This window comes from Harpia harpyja, chromosome 13 (assembly GCF_026419915.1).
Source record: "Harpia harpyja isolate bHarHar1 chromosome 13, bHarHar1 primary haplotype, whole genome shotgun sequence".
Lineage (NCBI taxonomy): Eukaryota > Metazoa > Chordata > Aves > Accipitriformes > Accipitridae > Harpia > Harpia harpyja.
In genome coordinates, this window is record NC_068952.1 from 33,256,165 (window position 1) to 33,272,609 (window position 16,445).

Below are 16,445 nucleotides of genomic sequence, written 5' to 3' on the forward strand. Positions count from 1 at the left end.
GTCCCGGCATGTGTCCCTATCCTGAGGCTGCCACACACCTGCAGTTACCAAGATTTTTGAACTATTTCTTTGAGAAGCTCTAATACATGGTGAATTTGCAGGAAACCTATGAGGATTTGCAGCGAGCATGCCCTTAAGCTTGAAAACTGCTTTTTCTTTGTGTTACAGAGTGTTCTTATTTTACTAAATTAGGCTGTCAAAATACTGTTCCTTTTCATACATTTAGAGTAACACCAGGAGCAGCTTAGAGTTGCTGGAGCAATGGAGTAAAGGAAGGGAGAACACAAAGGTGCCATCATTCCCACACCTGAGAAACCTAACCTTAACACTCTTGGGAATTAGTCCTATTTAAACATCAGTTGCAGACATCTATCATCATGGTGAGAATCCTGGTTTCTGAAGGTGGTTATAAGTGGTGCTTCAGTGAAACTAACATCTTCCTAATTGCAACAGAATTAAACTATAAATCCAAATTAATATCCTTAGCAAAAAAAAAAAATCTTTAAGTCAGATCAAGTTCTGGTATTTCAAGTATATTCGAAGGCATTTTCAAATGACCACTTTCCCCAGCTCTTCCCACACACAGCTAAACTCTCACAGATCTTTTAAAACCAGGTAGTGTTTGAAGCAAACAAAGCCAACTTCATATTTTGATTTTTTTTCCAGCGCCAAGGATCTGGTTCACCAGTTCACTCTCTACTTGCACACCCATGTATTCAAATGGCATACTGACCTTATGCGCGTGTAAGATCAAACACAGGGGTTTAGCACACTCTTTTAGCTTTTGGTTATGTGTTTTAGATACCTCCGTAATATTAATTATAAAAATATGCCTTTCATTCCCATATTATCTGCCTTTATTCCTGAGGATGTGGTTCCCAATGGGCTATTCACATAAGTAATCCTTATTTAAATGAGAACAGTGGGATTATTCATGTTACTAAAGAACAGTCGTATTTCAGAGGATTGTATCCGAGTGAAGCATTCACAGCACCGTGCAGAAATCTGAAAGAGAAAACAGATTAATCTGATCTCAGAGCACAGCTCTTGGCACTCTGATCTGTAAGGTTACTTACCACTTGTGCTATTTTGCTGCAGCTGAATTCTTGCCCTATTTCACTAAGTTACACTCCTTGTTTCTTATTTTCAGAATTTTCCCTGTGCTTAAGAATTACAATTTCTATTTAATTTTCTAGCCCCACAACTTAAAGGGTGATTTTTTGTGATCCAAATCAGATTATTTGTATAAGTCAATTTATGACGTTAACATTTCTATTCCAGGATCAAAATATTACCAGAAACCAGAAGAAAGCTGATTGTTTCAAGACCAATTCTAAGCACACTCCAAATGCCAAAATAGCCTATTAAACATTCGCAGCTTAGAGGAATATCAACAAATTTATTCTACTTACCACAGAACAGATTTTGGACTTCACTACTTTAAAAAAAACCCCAAAGTCTCCATCACAGTGAAAACAAACACACTAAAGTGAACTGAATATAACCTTTTGCATCTCTTTAGAGACTCCATGTTGATCAAAAAGTGTATAAATGCCTAGAAGGGCTGAAACACAGGCATCAAGAGGACGGGGAATTCAATAGGGGGTGTAGTCTTACAGCTTATCCATAGAGCTGCGTAAGGCAAACTGTGTCAACTGCTTTCAATTTATTTCAGGCTTCATATGATTATGAAATTTTGCAGCGTTTTTAAAACCTTCAGTATGCACCTTTCAGGCATCCACATCAAATCCATAACAGAGAGAGGAAGAACTGCTGCAGGCTTGCCAGCTGCCCTGTGACAGCATGGGAGCTGAGGAAAAAGGGCCACGTCACATGCAGCTAAATGCGTTCACCGAAGAAAACCTGCTCGACGTTGAGCTCAGAGAGTTAGAAAACATTTTGCTGTGGATGTGTGTGAGATTCTCAGCTTCTTTCTCCCTGTTAGCATGGCTGAGTGAAGTCTGAGCTGCACTGCCTCTGCCCAGGGCAGGACAACATCTGCCCTGGATCAGTCTAGACTGGTTGTGGAAAGAGGTTTCTGAAGGTACCTCCTGTTCTCTTAGGTGCTGGCAGAGCGTCTTGCCTGTTTTGCCAGACATCCACAAGCTGAGGGACTACAGCAAGCCATTTATGAAGTTCTCCACTCAATACACAGTGCCTCAAAAACCAGTCGAGGCTGCAGGGCTCACCCTGTGAAGGAGAACTGGAAGGTCTTGGTGACAGAGTAGGTGTGAAGGTGACGGCAAGGCAGGCAGCAGCAGTAACCTCCCAGGCAAGGAGGCAGTCCTGCACTACCCAAAACAAGAAAAGCAAGTCCAGCAACGCTACCAGGTTCAGCCTACAGTCCAGTGATCACTAGACAATCCATAGCCATGAGACAAGGCCCAGGTCAATCCAGAAAGTCTCATAGACTAGGCAAGACATAGTATACATACAACATAGCTCAAGCTAGGAGTGAGGATGAGGGCCTGAGTTAAATGCATCTCTGTGGCTAATGGGTGGGAGGTGCAGGGGTGGAGGTCTGAGATGTAGCTGTTGAGGGCAACTGGAGCCTGCTGCTGTTCTTTGGGCCTTACCAGTAGATAGACTGCTCGGAGATACAGCCACAAGAAGTTGAGGGGAACTATCAGAGCTCAAGCCCTAGGCATACTTTTGCTGCGTGTCCAGTTTAAATGGGATCACACTCCACTTGGCAAGCACATCAGTTTGTGTTCAACACAGCTTGAGATCTATGAAAATGTGTCTAATAAGCAGGATTGTAGAAAGGTTTGGCCAACTCGTAAAGGTGGACAACATGAGAAGCGCAGACGTAGCCAAGTAATGCAGCCATCTGCACCCTGGTAGTGCAGACGTAGCACAACGGGGCAGAGAAAAGGTACATGTGCAGGTCATATGATGTGTGAGTGGCATTGGAGAGTTTCCAGCAGTGCTCCCGGCTGTCAGTCGTGACTCTGTTCCAGGCAGTGAACAGCCTCTATTAATACAGCTTTCTTTCGGTGAACAGCGAACCTTTTAAGATTTTTTGCAAAGGCAGAAGGAACCCATCTGTGTAAAATACCTGGAAAGACTAGTGCCCTACTTGGCTTTCCCTGACTTACACATACAAACAATCCTGTATGTTATCAACTATCTGTTAGAAAAGCATGTTTTATAGGTAATTCTCTTTCCTTTAAAGGACTTTGAAACTGCACAGTTCATTCCATTTGTTTTAAAGTCTAACCCACCAAGTTTCAACCCTTTGTGAAAACTGCATGTGATCACAGACATAGCAGTGACATTTCCTCTACCTCTTTCTTCAGAGTGGTTTGAGCAATGCTATCCCCTCTCTTGTGTTCAATTTATTCTACATAGAAGAGCAGAAACAGGGAGGGGAACAGGAAGCTGATGAGGTCAGGAGCAAGGAGACAGGAAGCAAGGATTTGAGTCCCAGATATGAGCTAGAAAACAAGTTTAAGGAACCAGTTCCAGAAATATGAATGCTTCTAGAGAACTGCTTTTGCTGGAAATATTAACTGTGAATAAAGAAAATTGTTTTCAAAACAAAATATTAAATGAAAGAAATATGCAGGTGGTATAACAATATAAACCTAGCAGACAGAAAAGAACCTTATCATAGAATCACAGAATGGTTTGGGTTGGAAGGGACCTTGAAGACCATCTAGTTCCAACCCCCCTGCCATGGGCAGGGACACCTTCCACTAGAGCAGGTTGCTCAAAGCCCCATCCAGCCTGGCCTTGAACACTGCCAGGGATGGGGCATCCACAGCCTCTCTGGGCAACCTGTTCCAGTGTCTCACCACCCTCACAGTGAACAATGCTGAAAGTCTTGTGTATCTTAAGATATGAAGAAATACTCACAGGTGGTGTTGGTTTTAAATCTTGCCCAAGCTTCAGAAATTAAACTGTGAGGAAGAAGAAGCCTCTTGTATCTGCAAGCAGTAGTGACAGCATGAACAAGATACACTGACAGGGAACACTGCTCTAGGGCAGAGCCCTTCTTTAGTTATCAGTAATAGAAATTTACATTAAAACAAACATGCCCAGAGTGTATTTTGTCACCCTAAAGGCCAACTATTTCCACCCTGTGGTTAGTACACCAGTCAGGTCTTATTTGTCTTCTTTTCAACATGGAAGTGAAAAGTTTCTTCTGGAGCCTATGGTCTACAATAATTCCCTTTGATTTTTTTTTTTTCCTGACATCTCTTTTTGTCTTGTTAAACTAAAAGACTTACTTTTGGGCCTTAACACTTGTAAAGCCTAAAACATGTTAAGCAATCTAAGATCTGCTGACAAGTCCTCAGAAGTCTCTATTAGCATTGCTACATCCCATCAGCCTTTTCCATGTACGTTTCCCAACGGTTCCTTAGATCAGGAGCAGTCTTTATACACTGTACAGCCCCTCACATAATAGAGTCTCTGTCAATGACTTGAGCTTTTAAGCAGTGTTAGAGGGCTGCAAGAGAAAGCAGATCTGAGTCTCCCTGTATATTGTGGCACGTGAAAATACTCTGTATCACCCCCCCCTTTTCTTCTCTCCTGTTTTCACTTCTACATGCATGCAGGGCAGGTACATTGGGAGCTGGCAAAGCCACAAGGAGGGTATGAAGAGGGTGTGAGCTGGGGGATAGGTTAATCAGGCATAACTCTCCTCTCTTTACTGTGTAGATCTAAACTCACTGCAAGCACCTGGATTTTGATGCCAGAAAGTGCTGGTGGAATAATCTGTGGTTTATATATTAATTTTCCATGTGGTACACAAATCTCTTTCCATATACAGCTGGTGGCTGGAGAGGCGTACTATCATTCCTGTCCATTGAAGGGTCTAGTAAGTACTCCAGGAGTAGCAGGTAAAGCTAAAGATATTAAATAAAAAAAAGGGAATAATACTTTATTGCCTTAGTACACATCAAGAACAACTGCATTCTGATCAAGTAGAAATAAAGTGTTTCCCTTCAAAATCCGATTCAAGGGAGCCTTGAGATCATTAAACTAGATTTGAGTTAACGTCTCCAGTCAGAAACATTTAAGCTCTAAAGGACAGCTGTTAGAAATGGGAAAAGGGCAGCTGCAGAAAGAGGCTGGTGACTGGGTTAGAAGGGAAAGCAATCCGAGAAGAGACAGTAACGCTCACAGGAAGGGAGATGCCTCCTCAGAAAAGGCAAAGGAATGGCCACTGTTAAAGGCAATCCTGTCTGCAGGGTAACGCTTCAGTTAAATGCCACCATCATAAATAAAGGGTAATGACTCCGAGATAAGTGTTGCCATAAGGAGCTATTCCAAAAGGACTTTGGCAGAATTCTTATTCCACTGTAGCTATTCCAGTTGTCCTCTGCAAATACAGCCAACTGGGCCATCTGGGTTCTTGGTCTGGCTTGAAGAAACAATGAGTCTTACAAAAAATCTGCCCAAGCTCCCAGAAGAGGGAGAGTAGCAGGGCGGTCAGCTGGGCTCAGTCAAAAATGAATGTTTTCAGTTTTTCATGCTGAAATAAAATGAAAAAGGCAGTTATTAATTTTGATGGAAGGAAGGGTTTTGTACAAGCATAATCAAAGTATTTAATTTAGAGTGCCATTGGGGCCAGTCTTCTTAAGTTTAGGTGGCTGATAGAAATGTATTGATTGTTAAGGAGAAGAATGAAAAGTGTTAAAAAATGTGTAACCTTTCTTTTTTATAAAGTTTACTTTTTTTTTTTGCCACAAGCATAACTTCAGCTTCTTACAAGTGAATATGCAACTATATTCAATTGAAAAATGGGAAAAAATGAAATATAATACAATGACTAAAGAGTGTAATGCTACTTGTACATTTTTATTTACACACCAAAATATTAACATTTCAGCCCCTTCTTCCACAAGTCAATTCAGATAATGACATGGTTATTATTTCCGAGTGGCAGAAGTGTTTGCTGGACAGTACACTTTCTTGCCAGCGTGCTGTGACAAACCGGGCTTTGTCACCTTCTGTTAGCAAATAACAAAGCTAAAAGTTAGGACTGTCAGGGAATGTTGTCCCTAGACGATGCACAAATAACAGCAAGACTGTTATTTGGCATGCTGCACAATATTAAATCCTGTGTCTTTGGTTTCATCACAATGTCAGTAGATAGGACCTCAGGGATGTAGTGTCCGACAGCATTGTGTCTGCCATACATATTCATCATGCTCACCCGGGCAGCCACCAAACCTTACTGGGTGTCTGATTTTCATGTAAATAATCAGGTTTGCTAAAGAGTTTGTTAAAACTGTGACTGGGGTTTGGGGTTTTTTTTTTATCTCACGGGAGGTAGGATTTCCTCTCTCTTGGATTGCCTGCATTTTGCAAGCATCCTTCAGAAACCTGGCATTGTGTTCATTTGAGGAAAATAGGATTATAAATTCGGGCAGGTTAAGTGTAAACAGATAATAAGGGAAACCAAAGACTTTGACGAACAGTTTGCAAAAGATAAAAGAACAAACAGTAAACCTTTTTTTCAAGCATATCCAATAGCCTGCCAGAGAATTTATAGAACAGTAGGTCCTACTGAGAGGAATACAAAAAGAGCTCTCAGAAAAGATAGTACTTTAGCAGAAAAAAGACTAGATTTTTGGCATCGGTGCGCAGCGTTCCACAAGTTCCTGACCCACAAATTACTGGCGGCTCAGAGGCTCTTCTGGGCACACATGGCAACACGCTGCCTCGCTTTTACACTTTTCCGTTGTGCCTGCTATTGGTAACTGTCAGAGCCAGGATACAAGTCTGAACAAGATGTCTAATATAGCCATTCTATGATTTTCTATGTTTCGGGTTTTTTTAATTATATTAATTTGGTGTGCCTATATTGACACTTCAGTGCAAATCAAGGCAAGGCTTGCTGGCAACTTGTGCAAACATTTCTTTTCCTTCAGTCTTATCAGCAGACCAGCTGAAACCTGAAACAGAGCCCTCTGTGTTTGTGGTCTGCCATTAGAGCTCTCCTCTACCTGAGCTTCTGACACAAGTAGTAGCCATTACGCAGTTGGATGCCTCCAGCTCAGGAGAGCATGTATGATAACTGCTCCTCCTGAGGACAGCGCTTGAGGGCATTTTCCACTTAAAGCGTCGACAGGTATCTTGAAGGGAAGAAATTTCCATGAATTGGGGCCAAATAGAACAGCCAGGTTTTGAAACAGAAGAGCCAGGAGCAAGTAGGTGAGGGATGGATGGGTGTTAAAATAGCCTCAGGACATTTATCCCTTCAGGACATTAATCCAATGTATTTGATTTCCAAGTAATTAAAGCAATATGCTGATAATCAAATTTGTGCAAAGCAGTATTACAAATGCTAATGACATTTCCCCAAACCTAGCAAATTGGCAGAGGAATTTCTTTTGAAGCTTAGAATATGAAAACCTAGTCAAGCTCACATACGGAAAAGACTGAGCTTGTCATTTAATGTAGCTCTTACTTTATGAGGGAAATGAGTGGTATTCCTAGTACTGGCTCAAGGTTTGTTGTCTACACATAAACGTTCTTTTGTTGTCAATAGTAAAGGACTTCCAGTGAAAGTGCGTGGCTGGGTTCCTAATTCCACAGTTACACAATCACTTTAAGGTAATGTAAATACAGGCTGCTGCTAGAGGGGATAATCTACTGTTCTTAGCATCCTGGATAAGTATTCCGAGCCAGCATGGTAACCAGACCAGGGAACTGTTCTATTTATAAATAAATGGGATCATGGAAAAAGTGGAGATAGACTTGTCCTTTGTGGTGGCAGCCCACACCTTGGCTTAAAATTAGAAAGGAATCACACATTTTAAAAAGAGACTAACATAAAATAAAATACAGCTTAGAACAGTCAGTTTTCCTATATAAAAATATTTGGTCTGAAACAAGTAGGATCTCACCAGAACACACTAACAGCTATCTGTAGTGCAGACTTTATGCTGTTGAAGCGGGTCCTCAAATAAAATGCCCTCTGAACACAAGCAGAAGGCAGACTGATGCACAAGCAAATAAGTGCACAGGTTGTTAAACATAAAACTTGGTGTTGTGGTTTAACCCCAGCTGGCAGCTAAGCCCCACACAGCCGCTCGCTCACTCCCCCCGCAGCAGGATGGGGGAGGGAATTGGAAGAGTAAAAGTGAGAAAACTCGTGGGTTGAGGTAAAGACAGTTTAATAGGTAAAGCAAAAGCCACACGTGCAAGCAAAGCAAAACAAGGAATTCATTCACCACTTGCAGGCAGGTGTTCAGCCATCTCCAGGAGAGCAGGGCTCCATCACGCCCTAACAGTGACTTGGGAAGACAAATGCCATCACTCCGAACGTTCCCTCCTTCCTTCTTCTTCCCCCAGCTTTATATGCTGAGCGTGACGTCATATGGTCTGGAATATCCCTTGTGTCAGTTGGGGTCAGCTGTCCTGGCTGTGTCCCCTCCCAACTTCTTGTGCCCCCCCCCAGCCTCCTCGCTGGTGGGGTGGGGTGAGGAACAGAAAAGGCCTTGGCTCTGCGTAAGCACTGCTCAGCAGTAGAAAACATCCCTGAATTATCAACACTGTTTCCAGCACAAATCCAAAACATAGCCCCATACCAGCTACTGAGAAGAGAATTAACTCTATCCCAGCCAAAAACCAGCACACTTGAGGAAGAGGTACACAGGGAATGAACAGGTATTTCAGTTCTTCTGAAACCTGGTTAGTATTTACCAAGAAAGAAATACTTTAGTGAGCAGTGAGGTTAAAGCAACACTAGCAATGGTCATATTGTATAATTATAGTAGGTATTGCACATTTGAGCATTTTTGCATCTCGGGGGATGTTTTGCTGATTCTGGAAGGAGCCTTTCGGGTGCTTGTTGTGTAACGTTCCCACCACAACAGCACGACCTCTTCTAGTGCTCTGCCTCCAGAAGTAGGGAAGGTTTTTCAGACATAAATCCTGGCATAATACAATAACTCAAAGACTGCTGAGCAGTTTTCCCTGGTAAGAAATAAGTTAGTCAGGAATCCAAAGCACAGGCATATTGTGCTAAACTTTCACCGTGCTAAACTTACAGCTGTTTTAATGTCATTTTCTAGTGTAACACAAGCGGAGAGCCAGATCCAAAAATTTTTACTTTATGCTCAAGACATGCAAATGATGCACATGCTTTCTTGTTTGACTGAGCTGATCCTTCTTTATGAGTCATTTTCATACAGATTATTCCCTGCTTCCTTTTTGTATATCAGACTTTCACTGACTTTGTTCCTTATTTCTGTTGAAAAATGACCTCAGGCTTACTCCTCTCTTAAAAGTTGTGAACTCCAGATGACACCAAGAGGCACAGTCCCACTGAAGAAGATGAGGACCAAGGACTTGGATTTGGCAAAAATAAGTGATGAATGTTCTTCAAAAGAAGTGTCACCTCTTACCAAAGTATTACTTTCTCATCTAAATATTACTGGTTGATGCGATGATCAACCGATTACTTCCTTACAGAATTACTCTCAACCACAAGCCATTTAAGTCAGGACACTGCTCACTGTCCAAATCCAGCTGCTAACAGGAACTATCTTCCCCCTTCATTGAGACCACTTGTGGCTGGGATAACCTCTACAGACACCAGGAACAAGCTGAATAAAAGAGCATGGTCTCCTGCAAGAAGTGGGCAAACTGAACAACAGGATGTTCTGATGAAAATACAAGCCACCAGGAACAGCTCTGATCCAAGCCTTTTGCGGCCAGTAGGTAAGAAAAGAAGTGCTGGAAACTCTCTATACAGAAAGGAGATATGAAGGTAGCACAGAGCTGACAACACTGCTTTCTACTTGCATCAGCACCTTTCTGAAGATCACTGACTGAAAATGATTACTACAAAATCAAGATTATCTTGGCAGGAAGATTTTCAAAGAACTGTTGTATCCATGTAAAGTCACGGAAGATATCTGTATTACAGTCACTAAAGCAACTTAAAACCTTACTGACTTTTTTGAATTTTAATTTAGTCTATAACCCTCATTCACATGATCATCAAAATAATGCCATATCTTCACCTGTTGAACCTTGATTGGGCCCCTGTGATTGGCACATTCATTACCTTGGGCTCAGTTACTGTGCTTTTTTTATAGTAAAGCCAGTTTGCTGCCAGAATTGCATAGACAAAAAAATGCCACTGCATTGATTCCCGGTGTGAACAGACTGATTCTACAGAAAAATACAAATGCCACCTACTAAAAATGGAGCCTTAGAGGAAAAGGAAATCTCGCTGTCAAACCCATAGCCCTGAAACTTGACCACATAATATTTTAAAGAACCTTGAATTTTACCCTCTTCAGGGTAAAATAACACAGCTTACTTATTTAATCTAGTTACCCTAAAAACAAATGATGCTGGGAGAAATAACTTTATGATACATCTTTTTTTTTTTAATGTGAAAGGCATATTAAAGTAATAAATATGGTATAACATTTTTAGGCAAGTACAGATGGGTAATTAATCCCTACAGCTGTCACTGGCTCTGTTCACTCTACTTTAGAAATTAGAAACCTGATATGGGAATGAAAAAATTACTTTGCAAAAGTCTTTTTCTCTTGCTGCTGATAATGTTATCTCTCTCATGCTTTGATCAACAGAACATTCAGCTAAAGGAGGAGTTTAGAAGTCTCTTCCATACTACCAAAATAGGAAGGATACTGCAATATAAAAACTAGCAGGTAGAGAACATGAATGACACCCAATAGAGGTGTCAGATATAAACTGTCTCTGTGCCAATTCTTAGCATAATCCTGCCTGTAGCGCTGAGATTTTGCTTTTGTGCCACATTTGGAAGCTCAATGTTTTATTCTTCCAGTTGCATTAAACTGTGACAATGAGAGATATACAGATTTATTTTTTAATAGGATTCAGCCTGCCCAGCAGTCATTTAGGTGGAAATGCCACTGCTTTAAGGCAGAGCTTTCCAACTTAGTTTGTATGGGCACTGCCATCACAAAAAGAGATGGCACTGCACCATATCAGTATCAGCAGTGGCAGTAGCAGCTTCTGGCTGTGTGCAAGGCTGCACATGCACTGTAGGAGATGTGATTCTAGTCCTAGCATTTCTCTAAGTCCTCTGCTGGCCTTTGTACACAAGGTGGAGGAGGAAGAGGTATTTGGTCACTGCCTATCTATCTCCTCTGGGATTGTTTTGAAATTGCTCCCACCACATGTACCTTACCTGCAGGATGCCTGCTTTAGGACTGAAATCACACACAGATTTTTAATGCTTCCCATTCATAGATTTCAAAGTAAAGGCCAGTAAAAGCATCATTGCATACTTAGCATCTGCTTTTTTGCACATGAGGAAAATGAGAGATACAGAAATGGTAAGGCCAACATCTTCAAAAGCATTAGTGCCTAAGTCTCACTGAAATCAATCTAAGCTAGGAGTCTAACAGGCTATGAACATCTGTGCTCAGGTGATGTAAATGGAAACTCTGGCCCACTCATTCTGAGCTCCATCTCACTTCATGAAGCCATACCTGTCCCTCCAGCACGTAGGGAATGTTTTTCATGCAGACACAGTGTATAGAAATGCATGACATACTTTTTTGAACTGTTAGCAGACTGAAACCTCCTTTAATGTTCAGAAATTTTTCCAGTTCTTAGAGGGAACCGCTAGATGATTGCCAATGACAGAGTCTCATAAGGTTTTGAAAAGCAGACTTTATTTAATAGGCACATCATTGCTTTAATAGCACTGGGCTGCACAGCTCACTTCACCATTTGTAAATGGTTTTGTTTGATTACATTGCATTTCCTCAGTGTCAGTAGGATTCAAGTAAAAAAGTTACTGCTTTTACTTCTCTATCATTTCTCAAGATGGAAAAAAAAACAAACAGTAAACAACCAGCACACAGGAGCACAATACAGACAGAACTGCCTGCGATCCAGTAGAAGTCAAGACAAACTGAGATTTGAGTACTGAACAGTTAAAGCTGCAAGACAACCACACTACATTTGCTCAGATGGGATTTTGCATTATGCAGGATAAAGATGAACATTGCCCACTAATACAAGGGACTGGCTTTCTTATACTGAGAAACAAAGACTGTCCAACACAGACAAGAATGAGGGTTTCAAAACAAAACAGTTCACATGAAATTAGATTCCTTATTATTTCTGATTATAAAAGTTGTACTCCCTCAGCTGTAAAAGTTAAAGGCCTAAAAAAAAAAAGTACTGCTTACAGAACTCTAAACCTGCAATTTAATCAGCTTTTCAGCTTTTCCCCCCTATATTACAACTCCTTGTGGTAAGATAAAACCATCTTTAAGAGACAAAAGCATAGCATTCTGATTATTTTTGTAATTAAGTAGTTTACTTGGTTGATATATTTCTTCCCTGAAAAACTGTATTTTAATGTTTTATTAAATTCCACCAGTAGAAGCATACAAAATCAGAAATCATTAGAGAAAATAATATTGCTCTACAAAGGAAAAAAGCATGACTTCTAACATAGTTTTATGAAGATTGTAAAAGAAGCGCATATGGCAATGAAACATTTTGAAAATGCAGAAATATTTTGTGAGTTTCAATGTTCTTATGTTTTACATTCTATTTTCTGAATGGATATTTCCAAAGTTAGTATCTTGCGATTTTTTTTAATATATTTTCTAGCATTGTATAGGACAGACAACCTAAAACCAACAATGCAGAAATCTAGCGTGCCACACACTTTAATATACACTAGTTACTTTAGTTATTAGCACTTTACACTGACGGTACCTACTGTATTTGTAAAACTCATTTTTAAATCAGCTTGTCAAAGCTTTTGAGAAGCAATCTGGGCAATAAGGGGGGTATTTTTAGTGTCTACCATGAATACAGCCAATTACAGAATCAGAGGTCGCTCTCTCCATACAGTGCTGATGAAAACGAGGTGTAATCCAGAGCCCCAGGAACAGAACCTGGGCCAGTGTACGGAGGCATTCTCTTGATGCAGTACTGAGCCTGCTCAGGAGGCAGCTCTCGACGTAACTCATCTGCCAGGATATAAGGCTGGGAGGGGGGAAAGGATTGACAAATTCAGTATGTATTCTTCAAAGACACAAAGTATATTTATTTTCTGTAGCTGTGACTAATAAACTTGGACATCCTGCCTATTTTTCTGAGACTAAATATTTTCCACAGTAAATTCCATCCCTAATGATGATTTGAAAGGGACAATCCTACCAACAAACTGGTAGGTCAAAATCCAGTCTCAGGATATGTGACTGTGTGTGTTAGCTACCGAGCACTGTGCAGCCATGGGTAGATGGCTACTGATACAGCTCATCCATGGATATCTCATGGTCAGTATCTCTAAAGTGCACTACTTCCCCTTCTGCAGTGACAGGACAGACACATTTTCAGTTAGATCCTATTAGTTTCAAGGTCCTAATACATTTGTAATGAAGGATGCATTATTGCTCTTAATGGTTTGCCTTTATGGTATGAAGGATACCCTCTGTTAACAGACTTGACATTACTCAAAATAGCAACATAATGAAAACCATTTTTTCCTGAGACCTTGGCTTTCACCTTCCACATGGATTCCTACTAGGAACACGTCTGGAATTCAAAACGTGGTCCACAGCAACTGAGATCACAAAATCAATACAAACAGCCAGAATGAGAAAATCAATAGAGCAAGCTTGGGCAAATAGACCTGTACTGCTGTGATCTCTCCTTTCTCCACAGCACAGGACTGGTTTCCTGGCAGCACTGTTTACGGCCCTGACTCCTCCAGAAGCTCCTGTGTTGCCATTATCCTCCCTTTCATCTTCATACACCACTCACTCACCAGTGGATCTGGCTATGGGGAGGAAAGTATGCCAAATTCAGGAGTTTCCACCACGAACCCAGTAACTAGAGGAGGCTTCCTCCTCCTCCTGCTCCTAGGATAGGGGCACACCACATTGCATCGCCCTGTTGAATGAGCTGTCAGGTCACAACATGGCTCGCATTTCGGTGTAGTCTTGTGCAACTGACCCAGGCTATGTTCTAGAGGGCCAAACTCTGCATTGAAACATCCAGACAACAGCATGAAAGGCAGAATGATTGCCTCTCTAATCAAGGCTGTTGTGTGGAAATAACCTGATGTACAACATATCCATTATACAGACAGTCTTGTCTAAGATGTCTAATTTTATGTTGGCTCTTTATGATATGGGGGCATACAGACCAAGTCTTGAATTCTGCACCCATTTCAGCTAAGAGTCTTGGTTCCAAAGGCAAGTGCTTTCTCTGAAGTCTTACAGACTGAAAACAAAGCTTCACTATTACTAAAAGGCTTGTGCAAGACTTTCAGCAAAGAAGGGCTAAATAGGAGAGTTGTTGAATCCTTACAGCCAGCAGCATGATGACTGACCTTATCTGAAGCCAGGATTCTGAAGGAAGCTATCACTTGCTCAGCCGTGTCTGTGTCTGCTGTTTCTCTGGTCATGAAGTCAATGAAGGACTGGAAAGTGACGGTTCCTTGCCCATTGGGGTCAACCAGAGACATGATTCGGGCAAACTCAGCTTCACCCTTTCACAGAATCCGAAACAAAAAAAATGGTCACTGTAATATCAATCGCCAACAGCCTGTGTCTCTCATGAACCAGTAGGGACCAGTGGTTACAAAGTCTTTAAAGCATCTGCCTGACTTAGGATCATTAATGTCAGAGACAAACAAATCTGGGATCTTAAATGCCCATGCCTCTTTCGTCAAAAGGACTTGGTGCTTTTGGAAAATGTATTCTTTGTCTTAAATACATAGCATGTACCTTTCAATTAATTTTCTGCAACCTCTCCCCCCACCCACCCTTCCTCAATGCCTGTTTAACTTGTTTTAACTTAACACTTTGTTTTCCACCCCATCCTAAAACCACTGTAATTTAGGTACCGCACAGGGAGGTGAAACAATAGTCCAAGAAGCGGTGTACTTGCAGATCCAATGAATTAAGAAGTAAGGGAAACAATTCTGAAAATTTTATGTCAAATATAGGACAGTTCAAGTAAGGCTAGTCCTTTTTTCCACTAAATGGTGAATTTGGGGGGAAATTTTTAGAATAAAGAAGTGAAGGAAAGAAAATGCAACTCCCAAAGCTAGTTTATGAGAATTAAACAGCATCAAACTCATTATTCTTCATGCAGATAAAAAAGGAGAAAGAAAAAAAAATTATTTAATAACTGTTAATTTCAACTTTTAAAGTTTCCTTAATTCAAAGGGCAATGCAGCGACCATATAATATGATTCTCAGGTGTCTAGTTTTACTTTTAACTTCCTTTTTAATGATTTGAAAACAGAGAAAAAGCAAAAAGCCAAACTAGTATCTCTAGTGTAAATTATATTATTAGTATTCTGTCTATTTAAATAAGCTTTAGTGTTGCTGTGGTTAATGTTATAAGCTGTAAGCAGAATCAGTTGCCATCATTTCTTAAAATTCATACCAAATCATAACCCATTGAAATTAAGCAAGCTCTGAAATCATCATGGTCCATCAATCCATTCTTCCTCTATTGACCAAAACAATGCAAGAAATATAGAAGGGAAGGTTTGAAGAATCCAAGGTAATTTCCAGGGAGATGACGAGTTTAGACCATTGGCATATTGGATCCAGTGTATGAACGGTATTCATTGATATTGCCCAAGCAGGTCACCAGAACCATCATCAGTTTTAAAGGAGGAAGAAGTAACTAACATATTACACACAGGAAACAGACATTTTCACCACAAAAAGTAACATCAGGAAAAGCCAGGGGAGAGATAAGGGAGAAGAGGAGGTGCATGAGACAAGAATACAGAGAACACAACCAGAGAAGACAAAGAGAAGGGCAAGGAGAAAAGTTTGTTACTATACTAGTCAAACTCAGGAGATGCTCAAGCTGCCTCCCTGGTATGAAATGTCTTTGAAAGGTTCTGCATGGGATGCTGTAGTGACTAAAAGTATAGTTAAAAACAGTCTGAAAATAGTGTATCACTGACTATTTCAAATACTCCACTCCAAGGCTAAGGTAGGTACAATATGAGAGCTGTCTGCTGACATATGGGAAATAAGTACAGGGATTTTCCTTCTGGCTGCAGGCTATCAAGACCTGGACTACAGCAAAGAGATGTGCATACTGGCTTAAAGGATGAGACTTGCAAGACTTAGAAGGAGGTCGGTTGAAGACCTTGTATATAAGGAGGTTGCTCATTTTCCAGGCAGTAACATATCTGTGGCATCCCTGACTCAAAGCTGCATAAACATTAAATGGCATGATAGTAAGAAGGTAAATAAATGTTTCCTCTGTGTTGTGATACAATGTAGGAGAGAATTGTGTCATCCTAAATCAGGAGAGAACAGTAGAGAGCTTGTATTGAGTCTGTAGAAACGAAAATTAGCAAGAGTCTGAGTGCAAGAAGCATAGGAGCTCCCCGTAGTTATCTAGTAAAGTCCAAATAAAACATCCCAAACCAAGTAAAAGAAATAACCTGAAAAATCTTTGGAAAACACGTAGAAAAATAT

The 16,445-nt window shown here is 40.7% G+C and overlaps 1 protein-coding gene across 7 annotated transcripts in view; it reads right to left on the reverse strand.

Moving 5' to 3' along the window:
• Positions 1 to 11,617: 11,617 nt before the first annotated feature.
• ACTN2 (actinin alpha 2) overlaps positions 11,618 to 16,445 on the reverse strand; it is a 70,964-nt gene continuing 66,136 nt past the window's right edge. For 4 of the 7 annotated variants that reach the window (XM_052805792.1, XM_052805790.1, XM_052805789.1 and 1 more), the window contains 3 exons: positions 15,388 to 15,453; positions 14,324 to 14,482; positions 11,618 to 12,972 (listed from right to left, as the gene is read on the reverse strand). In XM_052805792.1, the coding sequence (XP_052661752.1) occupies positions 12,814 to 12,972; positions 14,324 to 14,482; positions 15,388 to 15,453 (384 nt within the window). In that variant the 3' untranslated portion in view covers positions 11,618 to 12,813. The remainder of the gene's footprint in view (positions 12,973 to 14,323; positions 14,483 to 15,387; positions 15,454 to 16,445) is intronic. The other 3 variants (XM_052805787.1, XM_052805786.1, XM_052805785.1) reach the window with 1 other exon arrangement.